The sequence below is a fragment of the Mytilus galloprovincialis genome, chromosome 8 (genome assembly GCF_965363235.1).
Source record: "Mytilus galloprovincialis chromosome 8, xbMytGall1.hap1.1, whole genome shotgun sequence".
NCBI classification, from domain to species: Eukaryota; Metazoa; Mollusca; class Bivalvia; order Mytilida; family Mytilidae; genus Mytilus; species Mytilus galloprovincialis.
Genome location: NC_134845.1, coordinates 63,315,305 through 63,336,518, shown reverse-complemented (window position 1 = coordinate 63,336,518; position 21,214 = coordinate 63,315,305). Strand labels below are relative to the sequence as shown.

The following is a 21,214-nucleotide window of genomic DNA, read 5'->3' as shown; positions in this document are numbered from 1 at the left end:
GTAAAACTATCATAAAAAATAGGTAGAAATACCAAAAAAAAAAAACATATCATAAAAGACAGGCAGAAAATACCAAAGGGACATTAACACTGACAAGTTAAAAAAAACTGACAATTCTTTCGCCAAAAAAGAAAATGATAAATATACAAACAGTAGCACACAAAACAACATAGAAAAAAGTAAAAGCATAAAAATACCGAACTGCGTGGAAATTTCAAACCAAAAAGTCCCTTATCAAATGGCAAAATCAAAAGCTCATACACATCAAACGAATGGTCCCGACTTGTTACAGGCATTTTCTTATGTAGAAAAAGGTGGATTGAGCTAGGTTTTATTGATTAAGGGGTGACTTCAACTTCATCCCCGAAAATTCTTAGTTTAATAGCTTTCTTTTGAGCAGCAACCCTCTATTGAGGAAATTATGATAAGAAACACAAGCCGTTCAATATCATCTCAACTGAGAGATATATACTCCGTTTGTAGGTATGCTGCTGAAATGTTGCTACATAGAAATAGAAAGTTCAAAATTTGAGAACTAGTTAAGGTTCTTACATTTTCGATACCAGCATGCAATTTCCAATTAAATATTCTTATATTATCATATTTTTGCTCAATGTTTAAACAAAATAAAAAAAAAAATGTAATTCCAATTGCTCATATTTTATGTTTAAAATCTTCAAGAATTGTTCGTTGTTTCACACAGAATGGAGGTTTTGGATTTAAAAGAAATTTGAAGTATAGTATGATATATCTGACATATTATATAAAACTTTTAATCCTAAGTTGAAAAAGCTTTCAACAATCAATTGATTTTTTAATTGAAAAAAGTACTACATGTCTTTTTGCAAAATCTAGTATGCTTAGGTTTTATAATTACCGGTAGGCTTAAGTGATTGCTTCTAAATTTCTAAAGACAAAGCACTTAATAATTGCTAAAATGGTAACTTTGGTGTCACAAAATATTTCCTGTATATGATTTTTATTTTAAATTCGGGCCAGTATCAAATATTTGGATAATTGGTGTAACATGCCGTTCACACAGTCTATCACTAATGTGAACATCTCCCCTAAAATTCGTCATTGTAAATTACAAATACAAAATTATTTCATTGTGAAACATTTATTTGTTTAATTCTTAATTAAAATGAGAGAAATGCAATGTTCTCCGAGCTTTCTTTTTCGCAACGAGTACAAATACAGGTGATATGTGCCTACAATGTACAAACTAATGTTTTAGCGGAAAATTTATGTTTTACGCATGAAAACATGAACCTTTATTTTACCAACTTTAATTTTCAATAAAATCGACAATATTTAATTATGGACCGCAAAGTAAACTGCAAGATAAACAATGATTTCAATGTATCTGTTAGCTTCTAATAGAAACAAGATACAGGATACTTATGCGTATACTTTTGTATCTGTAAAGTAAAATGGTTGATTGCAGGACAACAAGTCCTTTTTCCAGCACCAGAAAAAAAAACAACATTTGCCTCAGCCGACAGAGCACGGTTAGGTTTAAATTAAATAAGTCATGACTATTTGGTTTTAATTTGTTAATCAAATATTCTACTTTTATCTTTCGGCATGTTCATTGTTTTTGTTTGTATAAACGACTGATCATGTCATAATCCATAGTACGTTTGTTACGTCTATACCATCGCACTTTAGAGTGTGTAGGTATCGCACTTTAGCGAAGACCATCGTACTTTAGCGTGACCATCGTACTTTAGCTTCCCCACCGCACTTTAGAGTCCTACATGTATATTCAAATAATCCTTTGATGTTTCAGTTTGTTGATTCAATACCTATACGCAGATATCTTAACACATCTTTCAAGAAAATTAAAAAAAAATCAAGTCAGGGATTTGAGGAACAATTTCGGGTGTGTTGTACTATTTTTTTACTTTGAAAATATTCATTTACCTGATGAAAGAATATGACCAGCAGGACAGGTTGTCTTGTGACAGGAACAATCTTCATTTGTTGGTTTACAAAACAAACGGTCTCCGGTTGTTTTAACAAAACTGTAGGACTTTGTGAAGTCACATGCACATAACCTATCGGATTTTGTTGTACCATTATCATACTCTATTTGACCTTCTTCATTGCACTTTGACTTTTGAAACATGCATTGGCTGTAACCATCAGTCGTCAGTGCAATTGGTTGATAACGTTCTGTATCACACTTTCTACCATCTAAGTCACCCCTGATGAAAAACTCATAACCTAATAAATAATAAAATAATTAAAAACCAATTGTTCAGAGAACAATTGAAGGTCTTTCCCCCAGTTAATATCTATTTTGATATTAAAATATAAAAAATCAGTCTAAAATGTCAGTTCATATGGCTTTATGATGTATAGATATGAATTTAAAGCAAAGGTCAAAATCTAGAACGTCAAATTAACCTATGACCTTGACCTCAATTTCAAGGTCACAAACTGAGGATCTCAAATTAAAAGACCCTAGGTCTCTAATATGTATGGTTAATAAGTTATATCACTTCACACATAATTTTAGATATGTTAGGGGCAAAAACTCCCATTCATTGTCTACGCACCCTATCAACTAAAATCATTAAGTTACGACATGTCGCAACTAACAATTTAGTCAAAATAATTTGTCGATATCTTATACGGTTTCTAGAAATGAGTGGAAATAAGCCTAATTCAAAAATTAGCATATGACCTTGACCTTTGACCTTGACCTAATTTTCATTTTTTTGGACCAAGGACCTCAAATCAAAAGATCCTAGGTCTCTTTCACTTATGGTGTTCCAGTTTAAAATACATTTCAAAATTTCAAATACAAAAGGGGAAATAACTCTCATATGGAGCGTTCGTATTGCTTCGGTCAAATTGAACAAATCATGCGAAGGATATAACGAGCTATTTTATAAAATAAATTTGTCGTAATCTTTTACGGTTGCGAAGGAGTTGTGGACACAAGGAAAACAGTGTTTGGGGAGATAACTCCTACAAAGAAAAGTATTCGATAACGCAGGGTAAATTTCAAAAGCGCATAAACTGTTCGATATCATATACCAAATATCTAAGCGACATATTGCGAAACAAATATTTATCGCAAGAAGAAAATTAGGCGGAAGAAAAAAAAAAATAATCAGAAGAAAAACAATAGGTCTTTCCACAGAAAAGTGGAAAGACCTGATAAAAGGAACTTTAAAACTGTTAAGACGTTTTGATGATTCAACGAATTGGAAATAATTGACTGTCATAATAAAGGATAACTGTGATTTAAACAAAAGGCAGAATTACAAACCTGTTCGTACAATTTCCATTTTTATTCAAAGCAAAATAATTATCTAAGAGGCCAGGGTGATCTCATTTTATGACGGCTCTCTTTTTTCACTTATTGTATTAATATTTACCCAGTGTAGGTCTTAAAGTTAAGGTTCAATTTACTCAAAGTTAATCGGGTATGATTAATCAAAATAGCCCACTCTGAAACAGGAAGTCCAAAAATAGGATCGGGGAAAACTGCCAGAAAATGCCATAGTTTATAATTTCAGAGAATCAAAGTGCTTTTGGTTGATTTAAATCTTTGGTAAATAAGCAAACGGTATTTGAATGGGAAAACAAAACCGGTCCAAAACCGGGAAATATTGGCTGCAATAGGAATTTATTTATAATATAAATTCATATCTCATTTACTTTTAGTGACCGTTATAGATTGTAAATTATTGGCATTCGTCTTACGTGTAGAATAAAAGAAGGTCTAATAGTTTAACCGACGATTTTTTTTTATAGATACAGTCTTTCTGATCGGGTTTGTTATTTTTACCCTTTTTATTTTGTGAACATGATAACAGGTCTTAACAAGCAAACTAAAACACGGATTACAGAACAGGAAGAAAAATACAAAACCGAAAAGGACCAACTTATTTGGCGTAATGATGAACTTGATAAAACTATTCAGATATTATCGGATGAAAATAATCGATTAAAATCCATTCAACAACAGATAAATGATCAATCAGCTAATAGCAACAAACATTTTCGAGGAAACAGACATTACCACAGAAGATAGTCTAATTCAACCACAAAGCTGGGACGCTTTGGATTTCAAAGGGGAGGGAATCTGTGATATGGATAATTTGTGTAAATTATGCATCTTCATTATGAACTATTTAAAAAGTATATTCTTCATAAATACTGAGACTTTTGAACTTTCACTGACAAATTGTTCGTTCTTAAATTGTCATTATATTGTTCAACAGTTTTCTATTCATTATTCTATAATCGAAATCATTTTATTTGCAATATTTGTCCGTCAGAGAATTTCATTATGATGTAACTATTTTTCTGTGTAGAGCTTTTAGCGTGATAAGTAACATGTCAGTACATTTTCTCAAAGGCGTAAATTTGTTTCAAGATATAATTCTTTTTGTAAATAATAGATAAAGTCAAAGCTTATCATAGTTCTTAAGTTTTCTTACGTAAAACATAATTAATACTTAATTGTCATTTCAATTAGCGCTATTTTGCCTAAAGCTCAAACGACAGATTTTTGCTATATTCTTTTGTTAATCCTTATCGTACTATTTCATTGTCATGCAGTAATCTTGTTTCTATTATGAAATTGTAACCTTGTAAAATCGTGATTTAAATATGTTTTCTGAAGTTCTTACTTCAGTAAGAGTCGGGTATTAATACTGACAACATCCGCTCAATCTGTTCAATTTGTAAAAGTACATCAATTTGTAACATTATGTAAAACTACATGTATTCCATCCTGAATCATTAAATTGTTAACTACAGCTTAGGACTTGTGTCTAATTCTACAAGTGGAGTAACGGCGAGTATTCACAGTCAAGTGACTAGATCCTAGTCAATGTCTACCGTTGGCATCGCCAACGTCTGCAATCGGTCGTTAGTTGCAGCTGGTTCTCAACTTCACATATGTAGCCATGCAGTCTCCCGATTACATATGATTAAAACGAAATCGCATCGGATAGTTCCGGAACTTATTAATTTGTCTAATTGCTTATTGTTTGAAACAGTAATCGATATAAAAGGGTAAAATTTTCAGTATAAATATCAAGTATATATACCTTTATATAAGTTTGACCTGTAGCTTTCTTCGGTTATACGTTTATTAGGTGAACAAAAAAAGAGGTCTTTAGATTTAGTAGTATAAATGTTATTAATGTCATGAACATCCATGAAATAGTTGCCACTGGACGTAAAGCAAACAACAATCAATCGATCCAATCCAAGTTTAGTTATAATGAAAAGGTTACATTGTATACTTTTTATGAATATTTCAAAAATTTTAATGAGAATATTAATGGGGATGAAGATCATGCTATTCTGATTGATTTTGATGAAATTCCTCCAGAGAATATTGGTAATATTCTAATTCCTCAACTACATAGGATCAAATGCTGGCTGTTATGAAAAATCTTGAAAACAATAAATTTTAAACCTGTGAGTATGATAATATTGCAAGCGACAAATAAAAAATATTGTTCATTTTATTATGCAAATATACTGCAAGCTGTTAATATGATATTATAATTCGGAAAAAATACCAAGCTCGTGATCAGAAGGTATAAATTTTACCATTTTGTTTAAAATAAAGGTAATATACAAGTTCATATAATCTTATGAAAACATTTTTATATTTTTACTATGCATCTTTTATCTTGTTTTATTAGGATTTCTAATAAATGATTTGTCAAGGAATGGGGAACGACTAAATAAAAGTGTTTGTTTTCAGATCAATAAAAGAATTATGATCAACCATGAGATCATATCTCATCTATACACGTTTTGGTCGAGCCACTCAAACCTACATAACTTGATTCCAACGATGGTACAATTAGGCTGTTTAGTACGATTTAAAAAAAACCAAAAAAAAAAAAAACCAAACAAACAAAAAGAACATTTACCTGAGTATCGTGAAGTGCCTTATGCATCTTGTTCTGTTCAAATAGAAGTTGTAAAACAAGCTGTTTGAATATTTAATTGTTGAAAGAGTTGACTAAATGTTTCCATTTGATCTAATCTGGTCTTTACAAATCTATTTCATGATTATTGACAGATTTAAAAACATCAAAGATATATATACCAAGACCTTTTGTGCAGAACATTCATTGGTCAGGTGTAAACGAGGTCGGTGTAGGGTTTTGATTTCCTCATTTATGAAAAAGTAAATCGTTAGATTGAACAGTTTGAATTAAACAAATATAAATTTACCCCTTAATTTTATAATACTACCCTATTATCATTAATTATCAGCCATAAGAGCTTAACACATTTACCATCATAACATGCACAACTCTAGATAAATTTGCATTTTAAAACAAATGTGCACATGCTGCCATCAGAACCAGTGCAATACACAATCACACACACTTAAACAGACATGTTTAAAATAATTGACATACTTTTTTTTCACTAGACAAATTAAAACAAACAAGCGCACTGTGTATTGCTTTGTGTTATTTTCTACTTAGCACAATATAAAGAATTTATCTACAAGGGGCGCGTTTTAATAAATGATTTCAGAGTAATTTTCCAGTTACCTGGTCTTTGAATATCTGATGTTTGTCTGCATAATTCTGTGTATACTTTCTTATTATAGTCAAATAAACAAAAGTATGCTGGTGCGCTTTTATCGCAAACGCTAGCTGCCCGTAGTTTCCACTGCGAAGTATCCGGGCATAATGTCCAGTTCGAATCAATTGACAAGTTCGTAGTTCTCAACATAAACAGCAATAGAACCACCTACAACAAAACGTGTTTGCAGTGATTAACACATCAGTTATCAAAACAAACTTTACAATGATATTGAATTTGAATACAAATAAGTAATATACTCAGAAGTTGTAGTAAACCGCTTCTCTGACAGCAGTACTTATTTGATCCAACAAGGACAATAGTATTGCTTCAAACAGCATTAATGAAGAATTACTCTGTAACAAATGACATTTGAACATAATATTGCAATGGAAAAACATCGAAAAGACACACGGACTCGTTTTCACAGTCAACAAAACAATATTTCCCATTCGATAATCAGACCAGTGGAGATATAATTAGTATATTACCGTAAGCATACTATGTACCAGATTCGCACCACAAACAGTTAAAAACCATACAATGCTTTTAAAAAAAATTGAAGGAATTGTCAATTTTAATATATTCAAAAGTTGAATAGCTAGCAATCAATTGCATGTTTTATCCTTCCATAAAATACAGTTATGATTTTACTTAATACTTAATACCAGAAAGATCATTGAACCGCTGCTTTTCTCAGAATGTGCATGGGGAGAATCCTTATTTCACATACATATTCTGGATTTTAGAATCCCAATTTCTACTGCCATGTTTTCTAAAAATTAACTCAATAACCTTAGAATTCAAAAGACGATGATGTAACCGGTAAATTTAATTAAAATCTCAAAAACTGGACAACGATGTACTTTTTCCCACTAAAAGCACATTATTACGTCGTGAAAACCGTTTAAATACTGCAAATTGTTGATGTAATTAATGAACATTTTTTGTTGATGAAAAATGATAATTATTGCAACTCCAGGGGTCTTCTGCTTTTAGACATAGATTTCCATAGGCATAATATTTGCACAGCTTTATTGAAAATTGTAGTTAAACTGTTTTTTTTTTTTTTTTTATTTCATTTCGATTTGACTTGCAACTGCTTTGAATCAAGCACAAAGGGTTATTCTTAAGGAGAGACGAACTGTTGACGCTGAGGTATCATGTCTCGCCTTTTAGTAATTTTGACCAGACTCAAGCTAGCGAACAATAAGCCAGCGAACAATGAGATGCATCAAGCTAGCGAACAATAAGCCAGCGAACAATAAGGAAAACGCGCCAAACTGATCATGCCTAAAAACCGAAGACTTGCTATAACACGAAACGTACTTATAAATATGATGACAAATAAAAATAAATATGATGACAAATAAATAAATATGATGACAAATAAATAAATATGATGATAATTACTTTCCAGTAGGAAGATGAAATGTAATTCCATTTTAACACAGACAAAGTTTAATTATTTATTCGTGTTTTAATACAATTTTTTTTAAAGCCGGGAATCTAAAAAACTTTTTAGCTTAGTAACCATTTCTCCAGATAAGGGATGGGTTATTGTCTGTATAATAATAATAACAATTGATAACAACAGGTTCGCTAAAATAGTGTAGCGATACAATTAGATCTTCAAGCTTATAGAAATTATACGACTGAAATAAAAAAGAAGCTGATAACCATTGTATTCACTTTCCGCCTAAGAACTAGCTAGTTCACGTAATTATTCAAAAGTAAATAATCACTCTAGTAATTTATTTATTACATTTCGATAAGAAAAGCAGTAAGTGTAAGAGTTACACACACGTCAAATAGAACGAAAACGATTTGACATAAATATTTTGGTTAATCTAAACAAAAATTTATTTAGATTCAAGCCTATGTAAAATAACTATATAATCCGTAAATATTCCCCTACGACAAAGACACGGATGGGGTAGGGTGACCCTACCAACCACCTTCTTTCCTTCATAAAATTTTCCCTACGGCAAAGCTTTTTTGCTCACTTGGTACAAATGAGAGGCACTTGCCCTAGATTGCCTGGGCACAAAGACCCAGGTGGGTAAAGTTAATTACGGAACTGTTTTAATTGAGGTTCAAGTTGATGTAGGGTGACCCTACCATCCACCTTCTTTCCTCCATAAAATTTTCCCTACGGCAAAGCTGTTTTGCCCACTAGGTACAATTGATAGGCACTTACCCAAGGTTGCCTGGGCCCAAAGACTCAAGTGGGTAATGTTACGGAACTTTTTTCATTGAGGTCCAAAGGTGGGATAGGGTGACACTACCTTCCCCCCTATTTTCCTCCATAAAATTTTCCCTACGGCAAAGCTTTTTCACCCACTAGCTACAAATGATAGGCACTTGCCCAAGGTTGCCTAGGCCGAAAGACCCAGGTGGCTAAAGTTACGGAACTTTTTTAATTGAGGTGTAACGTTAGGGTAGGGTGACCTTACATCCCCTCTTTTCCTTCATGTTGGCGCGTTTTCTTATTGTTCGCTGGCTTATTGTTTGCTAGCTTGAGTCTGGTGTAATTTTGTTAGTGTAACAATTTCAGCGAAGAAACTTTAATACGTTTTAACTGTTATCAATTTTGATATAGCTTTGAGTATCTGCGATAACTCTCAGATGAGTACTTTGTGTTCTTATTGCATTGTTATTTTGTGTGTGTGTGTGTGTGTGTGTGTGTTTTATCGATCTAAGAAGTAAAGTTCTTTTCAACTGATTTTTAAAGTCTAATCTGATCATGTTGTACTGTTACGCAATTGTCCGAGGTTATGGGTACGGTTTCGCACATTCTTGCTGTATATTACATTTGTCTTTTGTTCACTGTTTTATACATTAAGAATCTTATGTACAGTAGTTGTCGTTTGTTTATGTAATTTATACGTGTTTCTCGTTTCTCGTTTTTTTATATAGATTAGACCGTTGATTTTCCCGTTCGAATGGTTTTACACTAGTAATTTTGGGGCCCTTTATAGCTTGTTGTTCCATGTGAGCCAAGGCTCCGTGTTGAAGGCTGTACATTGACCTATAATGGTTTACTTTTAAAAAAAATTGTTATTTGGATGGAGAGTTGTCTCATTGGCACTCACACCACATCTTCCTATATCCATTAGTTTTTTTCTCGTTTGAATAGTTTTGCATTTTTCATTTCGGGACCTTTTACTTATACCTGATTTAAAGGTTGAAAGGTGATTATGATATTCTGGGCTAGGATGAGCAGTGGTAAGTCCTTTAAACTGAAGTCCGAGGTAAGGGAGACAGTTTGGAACATGATTTGTTGTGCTTGTTCTACATCAGAAGCCTGTAAGTCATTAGTTATTGCTTGTTGCTGTATATCGTATTTGTCATTTGTTCACTGTTTTGTAAATGATACATTGTAATTAATGCCGTTAGTTTTTCTAGGTTGAATGATTTTGCGACCTTCAGTGTTTACTATGCGGTATGAAATTTACCCATTGTTGATGACCGTTTGTTGACTTTTAGTTGTTAAATACTACGTCATATTGTCTCTGGTATAGAGTTGACTCATTGGAAATGACATCACAACTTTTTATTTTTCTATTACAAATACAAATGAATAATGAATAGTATGTGGACAGTAAAAAAATGGTTGCTATCATAAACTATGAGAGGAAAACATCAAACCAAAACAGTGTAATAAACTAATTCTTAAAGGTTATCAATATATGTTTTAATTGTTATTAATAGTTTTAATTGGCGGTGAACTACCTGTAGTGTCAGTACCTGTTGGCACTCTCAAATCTTTTCTAAGTGTCTTTTTATTTTGAGGATCTCTAAGTACATGTTTTTATATCATATTTTTGAACATAATTATATTTTCTCGTTTGAACGGTTTTACATTTGTCAATTCCGGGCCTTTTGTAGCTGACTGTAGTATGGGCTTTAATCATTGTTGAAGGCCATCAGGTTACCAATTATTATAGTTGTTAATTTTTGTGATATTTGGTCTCTTGTGGAGTGTTTTCTTATTGTCCATCATTTCACATCTTCTTTCTATATAATGATCGTAATCTTTCGTCTTTTTTTATTTCTTAAGTTTTGTTACCGTCATACTTACAAAACATGAACATGTACGCAGAGACATACGTATCAAAGTATTGGGTTGCTTATAAATCTATGTCTTTATATTCAATCTCATCATTTAAAACCTGAAAAAAAGGAAATTGCGATATTTCGAAACTACGAAATAAAAAAAATGTATGAACATCTATCATTTTTAAACCTAAACGTTTAGATATTCACTAGAATAAATGAATTCCCCCAAAAAATAAACTTAGACGTATATATAACACTGAAACAAACACAATTAGAATCATAACAATACCAATGGCTTTTTTTTAAGGTATTTATCTAGCACTTCACGGAAGATATGTGCGTACTAAGTGCGCAGACTAACCAGTCGTCTGATTAAATATTCCGACTGGACATGCTATGTAGTTTAGTGATGGAAATTCATTTTGAAAAGACTGCATATACGTTGCATCATGTTTAAAAAGATGTGTATAGCATTTGCCTATCAATATGTCAATACAAACGAACAAAGACAAATATAGATCAAGAGTCGGTTTTCAACTATAGACATGTGTCATGGCAACATATAGATATAGGAAGATGTGGTGTGAGTGCCAATGAGACAACTCTCCATACAAATAACAATTTAAAAAGTATGTACAGTTCTCAATCGTTTTGTTTCCATACACAAGTAAAAAAAAAAAGTCATCTTAGATAGCTGGTAACAGATTGCTAACAGCTGACAGTCATGAAATCAAAACAGATTTATAATAAGGTGTACACACAACTAACTAAAATATGTCTTGTCTCAAATTCCAGTGGTTGCACGTGTGTCAGACACTGTGAAAAGTTAAAGCGAGTAATTTAGGGGAGGATTTAAGGCTGTTCTTCTACTAGTTGCCCTATATCAATTTTTTATTTAAATTTTACAGATTTTTTTAGGATGAAATTTGAAAAAAATAGGCAGGACAGGAGTTTTGATTAAAAAAAAAGGCAGGATGAGACACTTTGCAAAAAAAAAGGTAGGATGACAATTTAGGTAAAAAAAAGTCAGGATAAACTAATAAAAAAAGGCAGGACCGAATAGAGTGAAAAATAAAAAGGCAGGACAGAGATTACAACTAAAAAAAAATGCAGGACAAAATTTTTCATCCTAGCCCCCCTCCCCCCCCCATAAAAATCAAATGGTAGCTTCCTAACAGAAGTCATTTAAAAAAATCATAAGTCAAAGTTAATAATTTAAACCGCGCTGAAGTATATACGTCCATTATTCATAGTTCATCATTCAAAATTCAATAATGAATAATGAAATATTTCAGTATTCACTATTCAATGTTTAAAAATGAATAATGAAATAGTTTATGTTTCATTACTCAACTTGAAGCGGTGAATAGTGAAATAAAAATAAAATAAATTTGACTGTGACACTATAGCTATATCCCGTATTTCTAAATTCGTCTTTTTGGTGTTTTCTAACAAACATTCAAATTAATATCAGAAAAAATAAATAAAAACATTCTTTAAGTTTTAATTTTATATATTTATCTAGTTCCTAGTTTCGAAGGATAAACTAGTGGGTTTTCCTAACTATTTTTAACAGAAATTCCTTGGTTCAATGTATGGACGACCTGAATACCAAAACATATTTTTTTCAAAATTGAAATACTCTACGTGGTATTTCTTTTTTAATTTTCACTGGACCTTTGCTATTCTTCATCGTTTGATAAATTATGGATAAAACAAGTCGATTGTGCCGCGATGACATTTAGAGGGGTTACGGGGGACCTAAATGCCAAAATACGCGTGAAAATTAAGAAATAGCCAATTTCGAATAATGAAATGGATATTTTGAATAATGGAATGGACTGCTGCGACCCTCAAGCCCCTAACTATAGATAAACCTTATACCTCATTCGAAAGCCTATTACAAGAGGAACAAAAGCTATATAGTCAATATGTTCCGCAACAAGTATTACAGGAGTTACGAAGGATTTAAATATCAAAATGCGCTTGAACATTGAGAAATAGCTTATTTTGAATAATGGAATGGACTATTGCAACCCTTTGGTCCCTTATCAAGCCAAAATTTGTACACCAAATTCAAGCTTTTTGATAGAGGAATAGACTGAGTATAAACGATATGTGCCGCAATGACCATTAGAGGGGTTACGGAGGACCTAAATGCCAAAATACGCGTGAAAATTAAGAAATATCTTATTTTGATTAATGAAATAGATATTTTGAAAAATAGAATGGAATGCTTCGACCCTTTATCCCCTAATTATAGATATACCTTATACCTCATTCGAAAGCTAATTACGAGAGGAACAAAAGTTATATAGTCAACATGTTCCGTAACGCATATTAGAGGAGAAACGAAGGAACTAATCATCGAAAAACGCTTGAACATGAAGAAATAGCTTAATATTTTGAATGATGGAATGGACTGTTGGAACCCTTCAGTCCCTAATCAAGGCAAAATTTATACACCAAATTAAAGCTTATTGATAGAGGAATAGACTGAGTATAAACGATATGTGCCACAAAGACCATTTGAAGGGTTACGGAGGATCTAAATATCAAATTACGCGTGAAAATTAAGAAATAGCCAATTTTGAATAATGAAATAGATATCTCGAATAATGGAATGGACTGTTGTGACCCATTAGCCCCTAATTGCAGATATACCTTATACCTCATTTGAAAGCTTATTATGAGGGGAACAGTAGTATGATAATTATGACCCATTATGAGGTTGGGTCGAAGGAAAATGTGTCTTTGTGGAAGAAAGACCCACACACCCAAATTTTCTAAAAAGATATTTTGAATAATGAAATGGACTGCTAGGACCTTTCAGCCCTTAATTACAGATCTACTGTATACATTATTCGGACGCTTATACATGTAAGGAGAGGATCAAATGGTATATAGTCAATTTATTCCGCGGAGTAACGAAAGACTTAAATATCGAAATACGCGTGAACATTTTGAGGGGAATTTCAGCTAGGACCGGACCAAAAAATCCGAAAATCTTGCACGCTCGTTGACGAGGTTAAGAGGGCAATACGTGGGTGGTTGTGGTTGAAGGGTAAAAAGTGGGAGGTTGGGGTCGTGGGAAAATGTATCTTTGTGGAAGAAATAAAAAACACAAAAAAAAAAATCCACAGATAGAATAAACACAATGGATTGTAAGATTACAAATATGTCTGATTTCAGATAGAATACGGCGCAAGAGGTAGAAATTTTGAAAAAAAAAAAAACGGTCTGCTGTTAAGGCCAATCGAGAACAGCGCTGCAATGATAAGGAAGTTTTCAAATGACGAGAAGAAGGGCAGGACACACCCTGGATTGTTAAAGACATTAAAGATGTTGACACGAAGTAATTATAAAGGTTTGCAAAATTCTAATCTTGTGCTGGAAAACGGACACTCGCACATGGGGATGTGAGAGATTAAACAAGCAGCTGACTACCGTCTTGGCAAAGAGAGAGACCGATGGAGCTGTGCAAATTGAGAGCTATGGGATGAAAAAATCCAGACGCTTCGGGTACGTTTCACGACTTTCTTATCTTTTATAAGGATTGTAGGATCGGAAGTGTTAGGATATGTTTTGTAGGCCCGAAAACTGGGTCTAAAAACCAGTGAATTAGGGATGGTGGTTTTGGGGTGACTTAAATTGATTGTTGTTATTGATAGGATAAAGACATGGATCCTATAGTGAACATGGAGTTAGTAGTTGAAAACGTCAAAGCCCTGAGAGGTGTAGCCAAAATGAACCACCTTCGAGGGTACTCCCGGTTGAGGAAAGATCAGTTGGTTGAGAGTTGATAGAAACGAAGACAAATCTTATATTTCATCATCGTCCCAAACCCCACACGAGTAAAGAGATTATCACCCAGGCAAAAAAACTTGGGTTGAAAGAGGTTTGCAAGCTGTCGCTAGATCGACTGCTAAAAAAAGGTGCAGTGAAAGATTTGGGAAGCCATTGGGGATAAAATTGAGATACATTCGCCGAAGGAAGCCGTTAAATTTGTATTTACTACCTGGAATATGACCCCCATTATTGGCATGGATGTTCAGACCTCCCTTGGGGTCTCTCGGATGTCACGGGTGGAACTTATAGAAGATTGGGATTGAACGAGGGATACTTTTACTCGGGAAACTAGATTTTCACCGCGGCCACGGACTTGGTTGAAACCCTTGAGGTTTAAATTAAATAAGTCATGACTATTTGGTTTAATTTGTTAATCAAATATTCTACTTTTATCTTTCGGCATGTTCATTGTTTTTGAAATTTGAAAAAAATAGGCAGGACAGGAGTTTTGAGTAAAAAAAAGGCAGGATGAGACACTTTGCAAAAAAAAAGGTAGGATGACAATTTAGGTAAAAAAAAGTCAGGATAAACTAATAAAAAAAGGCAGGACCGAATAGAGTGAAAAATAAAAAGGCAGGACAGAGATTACAACTAAAAAAAAATGCAGGACAAAATTTTTCATCCTAGGCCCCCCCCCCCCATAAAAATCAAATGGTAGCTTCCTAACAGAAGTCATTTAAAAAAATCATAAGTCAAAGTTAATAATTTAAACCGCGCTGAAGTATATACGTCCATTATTCATAGTTCATCATTCAAAATTCAATAATGAATAATGAAATATTTCAGTATTCACTATTCAATGTTTAAAAATGAATAATGAAATAGTTTATGTTTCATTACTCAACTTGAAGCGGTGAATAGTGAAATAAAAATAAAATAAATTTGACTGTGACACTATAGCTATATCCCGTATTTCTAAATTCGTCTTTTTGGTGTTTTCTAACAAACATTCAAATTAATATCAGAAAAAATAAATAAAAACATTCTTTAAGTTTTAATTTTATATATTTATCTAGTTCCTAGTTTCGAAGGATAAACTAGTGGGTTTTCCTAACTATTTTTAACAGAAATTCCTTGGTTCAATGTATGGACGACCTGAATACCAAAACATATTTTTTTCAAAATTGAAATACTCTACGTGGTATTTCTTTTTTAATTTTCACTGGACCTTTGCTATTCTTCATCGTTTAATAAATTATAGATAAAACAAGTCGATTGTGCCGCGATGACATTTACAGGGGTTACGGGGGACCTAAATGCTAAAATACGCGTGAAAATTAAGAAATAGCCAATTTCGAATAATGAAATAGATATTTTGAATAATGGAATGGACTGCTGCGACCCTCAAGCCCCTAACTATAGATAAACCTTATACCTCATTCGAAAGCCTATTACAAGAGGAACAAAAGTTATATAGTCAATATGTTCCGCAACGAGTATTACAGGAGTTACGAAGGATTTAAATATCAAAATGCGCTTGAACATTGAGAAATAGCTTATTTTGAATAATGGAATGGACTATTGCAACCCTTTGGTCCCTTATCAAGGCAAAATTTGTACACCAAATTCAAGCTTTTTGATAGAGGAATAGACTGAGTATAAACGATATGTGCCGCAATGACCATTAGAGGGGTTACGGAGGACCTAAATGCCAAAATACGCGTGAAAATTAAGAAATATCTTATTTTGAATAATGAAATAGATATTTTGAAAAATAGAATGGAATGCTTCGACCCTTTATCCCCTAATTATAGATATACCTTATACCTCATTCGAAAGCTTATTACGAGAGGAACAAAAGTTATATAGTCAACATGTTCCGTAACGCATATTAGAGGAGAAACGAAGGAACTAATCATCGAAAAACGCTTGAACATGAAGAAATAGCTTAATATTTTGAATGATGGAATGGACTGTTGCAACCCTTCAGTCCCTAATCAAGGCAAAATGTATACACCAAATTAAAGCTTATTGATAGAGGAATAGACTGAGTATAAACGATATGTGCCACAAAGACCATTTGAAGGGTTACGGAGGACCTAAATATCAAATTACGCGTGAAAATTAAGAAATAGCCAATTTTGAATAATGAAATAGATATCTCGAATAATGGAATGGACTGTTGTGACCCATTAGCCCCTAATTGCAGATATACCTTATACCTCATTTGAAAGCTTATTATGAGGGGAACAGTAGTATGATAATTATGACCCATTATGAGGTTGGGTCGAAGGAAAATGTGTCTTTGTGGAAGAAAGACCCACACACCCAAATTTTCTAAAAAGATATTTTGAATAATGGAATGGACTGCTAGGACCTTTCAGCCCTTAATTACAGATCTACTGTATACCTCATTCGGACGCTTATACATGTAAGGAGAGGATCAAATGGTATATAGTCAATTTATTCACTGGTTTTTAGACCCAGTTTTCGGGCCTACAAAACATATCCTAACACTTCCGATCCTATTATCCTTATAAAAGATAAGAAAGTCGTGAAACGTACTGGATTTTTGTGAAACGTACTGGATTTTTTCATCCCATAGCTCTCAATTTGCACAGCTCCATCGGTCTCTCTCTTTGCCAAGACGGTAGTCAGCTGCTTGTTTAATCTCTCACATCCCCATGTGCGAGTGTCCGTTTTCCAGCACAAGGTTAGAATTTTGCAGACCTTTATAATTACTTCGTGTCAACATCTTTAATGTCTTTAACAATCCAGGGTGTGTCCTGCCCTTCTTCTCGTCATTTGAAAACTTCCTTATCATTGCAGCGCTGTTCTCGATTGGCCTTAACAGCAGACCGTTTTTTTTTCAGAATTTCTACCTCTTGCGCCGTATTCTATCTGAAATCAGACATATTTGTAATCTTACAATCCATTGTGTTTATTCTATCTGTGGATTTCTTTTGGGTGTGTTTTCTTTCTTCCACAAAGATACATTTTCCCACAACCTCAACTTCCCACTTTTTACCCTTCAACCACAACCACCCACGTGTTACCCTCTTAACCTCGTCAACGAGCGTGCAAGATTTTCGGATTTTTTGGTCCGGTCCTAGCTGAAATTCCCCTCAAAATGTTCATGCGTATTTTGATATTTAAGTCTTTCGTTACTCCGCGGAATAAATTGACTATATACCATTTGTTCCTCTCTTATAAGCTTCCGAATGAGGTATAAGGTAGATCTGTAATTAAGGGCTGAAGGGTCCTAGCAGTCCATTCCATTATTCAAAATATCCATTTCATTATTCAAAATTGACTGTTTCTTATTTTTCACGCGTATTTTGGCATTTAGGTCCCCCGTAACCCCGCTAATGGTCATTGCGACACATATTGTTTATTCTCAGGTTATTCCTCTATTCATTGCGACTCAGGATATAGCTATAGTGGCACAGTCAATTTTTTTTATATTTATTTCACTATTCAGCGCTTCAAGTTGAATAATGAAACATAAACTATTTCATTATTCATTATTATTTTTTTTAATATTGAATGGTGAATAGTGAACTATTTCATTATTCATTATTGAATTTTGAATAATGAACTATGAATAATGGACGTACTTCAGTGCGGTATAATTTAATAAAATTTCAAGCGATGTTCTTTTGGTTGAAAAGTTTGCACACGTTGACAGATGACATCATTTAATCGCACCAAAATGTCACTATGAGTTAGCAAAATTTGTATTTCAATTCATAAATTTATTAAATTAGTTAGATAATTTGTAATCAAATGTGCAATATTTACAATTGTTGAGGTTCTTGTGGACTTCGTCACCACGTTCAGAGCTTATTTATCAATAAATATGACGTTACCAGTCACAGGAAAAATATGAATACTTTTAACTTATTTCGAAAGCGGTACATTATTACAAGATGAACTATTTATCTTTATTGCGCTAATATTTTTTTTTAAGTAAAGAGGAAATAAATTACGCTGATTTATAAAGAAAAATAAATGTTCAATTGAAGTTGTTAAAATAATCGATCTGAATTCAATTCGTACTAGATCAATAGGGAAATTGTGTTTGCCTTTCCTTGACCTTTAGATAATTTAAGGTTCATCATAACAAATGAACAAATATGGTCATATTTTCACCTCAAAAACTACTCTGCGTACAGACTTACCTGTGCTGTTTGGAAAGTTTTAATGCCTAGCATCCACTAGATATATAAAAGTTAAATGCATTTTGTGATTAAGAAAGATAAATCTTTCTTGGTTTTTGATGGGCATTTTTTTTCCCTTTCTGCAGAAGCTGTAAAAATAAACAAACACCTGAATTACTTTGATACTGTCCACTCACTGACTCAGATAAACTCTTTAACTCACCTGTAGTTGTGAAGATAACTCTTGTCTATGTCAATTAAGGACAATCAAAACAATACAAACCAGTTTTTTACCTGAGGGAGCATCTCATAGTTGTACCACAACTTAGTTAATTTTCACACCTTTTGCATGAAGGAAAAAAAATGCCCGTCAAAATCCAAAAGAGATTTTATCTTTCTGAAACACAAAATGCATTTAACTTTATTATATCTAGTGGATGCCAGGCATTAAAACTTGTCCAACTTCACAGGTAAGTCTGTACTCAGAGTAATTTTTGGCATGAAAATACAGCCATATTTGTCCGTTTGTTATGATGAACCTTAACATCATTTCCACAATACATGTATATAGTAAAATAGAAATAACAATGATCACAAACACGAATTCTGTAAGAGCAGATCATGAAATTCTGACATTTCTCGGGAAGCTGTATATATTTGCGACGCTAGCGGCTGGTTGAGTGTTTTCTTGCAACGGTAAATCTTTATAGTTATTGTTGATGGTATCTATGTTATCTATAATCAGGACACTTACAGGTTATGACTAATGGTTGTCATTTTCTATGTTGTCCATGTTGACGATATACATTAGCCGGGGTCGAGCTGACATCTGCTTAAACACAAATCAGTAACAATAATATACCAACGCTAAACATAATAAAACAAATCACGTCTGTTTTTATAAGATATGCAACAATAGAGTATTTATAGAATCAAACCCGCAATCCAAATATATCCATACATGTGAACCGAAAAGTGTTGTAAAAATAGACAAATCATTATCTATCAACAAAATACTTACCATTTAGAAATATTTGTATTACATCCAACAATATGATATATATATTCCTTTGTAAGGTATTTTAATATGGTATTGATCCTCGTGATCAATATTTGTTACCAGTAAACGATTCTAAATATAGAAACAGGAATAACCTATCTAAGTCGGTCAAAATAAAATTAAATGTATATGTGTACATGTATATTTGAGGGTATGGATAGGGGATTACAAAAGAAAGAATAATGGGTAAAAAATATAAAGAATAGAGAAAAACGGACCCCAAAAAATAAAGAATAATGGAGTGCTTAGATATAAAGAATAGAAAATAATGGGCAAACAGCATAAATAACAGTGAAAAAAGACCTTAAGAATTCAAGAATTCAAAAATGAAGGACCCCTATCCAGACCCTCTTATAATACTAGCAAGTTACAGAGTGAAGATTGAATCTGGCATTAATGATATATGTGAGTTTATGCATATTGTCTCTAAACTCTATAGTTGTTAATACATTATGATTCCTATTTGTTTTTCTATTTATCATAATTATATATATATATATATCGATTATTTTTTTTAAACAAGCCAAGATGATATTTAATCATTACACATATAATGTTCTTTAGATTGTCAGCGGTTAAGACAATATGAAATACGTAAACTAAAAGAATGAATGCGGCAACAGAAGTCCAATATCATATTTTAACTCTGTCTCTGAAGTGGTGATGCTATGTTGGGTACTATTAGTACTTGTATAGGGATAATTTTCCCATTGTTAGCTTTCAACTGTACCGTGCTTTTGTCTAAATTTATAATACCGTCATTCCCAAAAGAAACAATATTCACATTTTTGGATCCCTCTTTCTATAAATTAAATTTAGTAGCTATGTCTGCAGTAATCAATGACCGTTGGGCACCCTCGTCGAAAAGTATGTTTGCCTCCGCTGTATTATTCACCGACATTACCTGAGCTACTGCTGGTTTCAGCAAAACGGTTGAAGTTTTTTGACTTGCCGATGTGTACAACATTGAAGTTTCTGTTTTGTCCTTAATATCCGATTGAGGTGTAGTTGTACTTTTCTTGCAAAGTGATGTGTGATGTTTACGATTGCAAATTCTACAGTCGTATTTAGCGCGACAATCTGATACTTTGTGTGTACTAAAACAGTTAAAACACAATTTCTTCTCTTTGATAATGCGATATGGCTATTATTCTTTCATGATATACAGTCATTGGAAAAGTGGTCCCCCTCACAGAATGTGCATGCTTTTCTCTTTGTCGAATTTATTGGGTTTTTTTCATACCTCGATATTTCGATGTTTTACTTTGGTGGGCGACTTTTGTTCAAATCCTTCTTTGCACTTGCTACAACATTTGCGGTGTGATAAGCTATCGGGGGTTGATACATGTACTCATTATGTCCTGATTCCTGAACTGAAATCTCTCTGCAAATACCGTCTCGTAGTATCTGTATATTCTAATCACCACTTCAGTTTTCTCATTTGATATATTTTATGAAATCTGGCCGCAATTTCCCGAGAATTACTGGAATCAGTAATGAACCAAACATTTCTTGTCCTAATGATTCTAGACCTCTGATGTATGCCTCGGACTTATCG

General features: G+C 33.0%; 1 protein-coding gene across 2 annotated transcripts in view; it reads right to left on the bottom strand.

Annotated features, from left to right (window-relative positions):
- Positions 1-19,714, bottom strand: part of LOC143042353 (uncharacterized) — a 45,160-nt gene extending 25,446 nt beyond the window's left edge. Inside the window, exons 1-4 of one of the 2 annotated variants that reach the window (XM_076214630.1) lie at positions 19,618-19,714; positions 10,670-10,760; positions 6,552-6,753; positions 1,927-2,229 (exon numbers count right to left, since the gene is read on the bottom strand). In XM_076214630.1, coding sequence (XP_076070745.1) covers positions 1,927-2,229; positions 6,552-6,753; positions 10,670-10,696 — 532 coding nt within the window. In that variant the 5' untranslated portion in view covers positions 10,697-10,760; positions 19,618-19,714. Of the gene's footprint in view, positions 1-1,926; positions 2,230-6,551; positions 6,754-10,669; positions 10,761-19,350; positions 19,427-19,617 lie in introns of those variants that run through there. The other variant, XM_076214631.1, reaches the window with a different exon arrangement.
- Between the last annotated feature and the right edge of the window lie 1,500 nt (positions 19,715-21,214).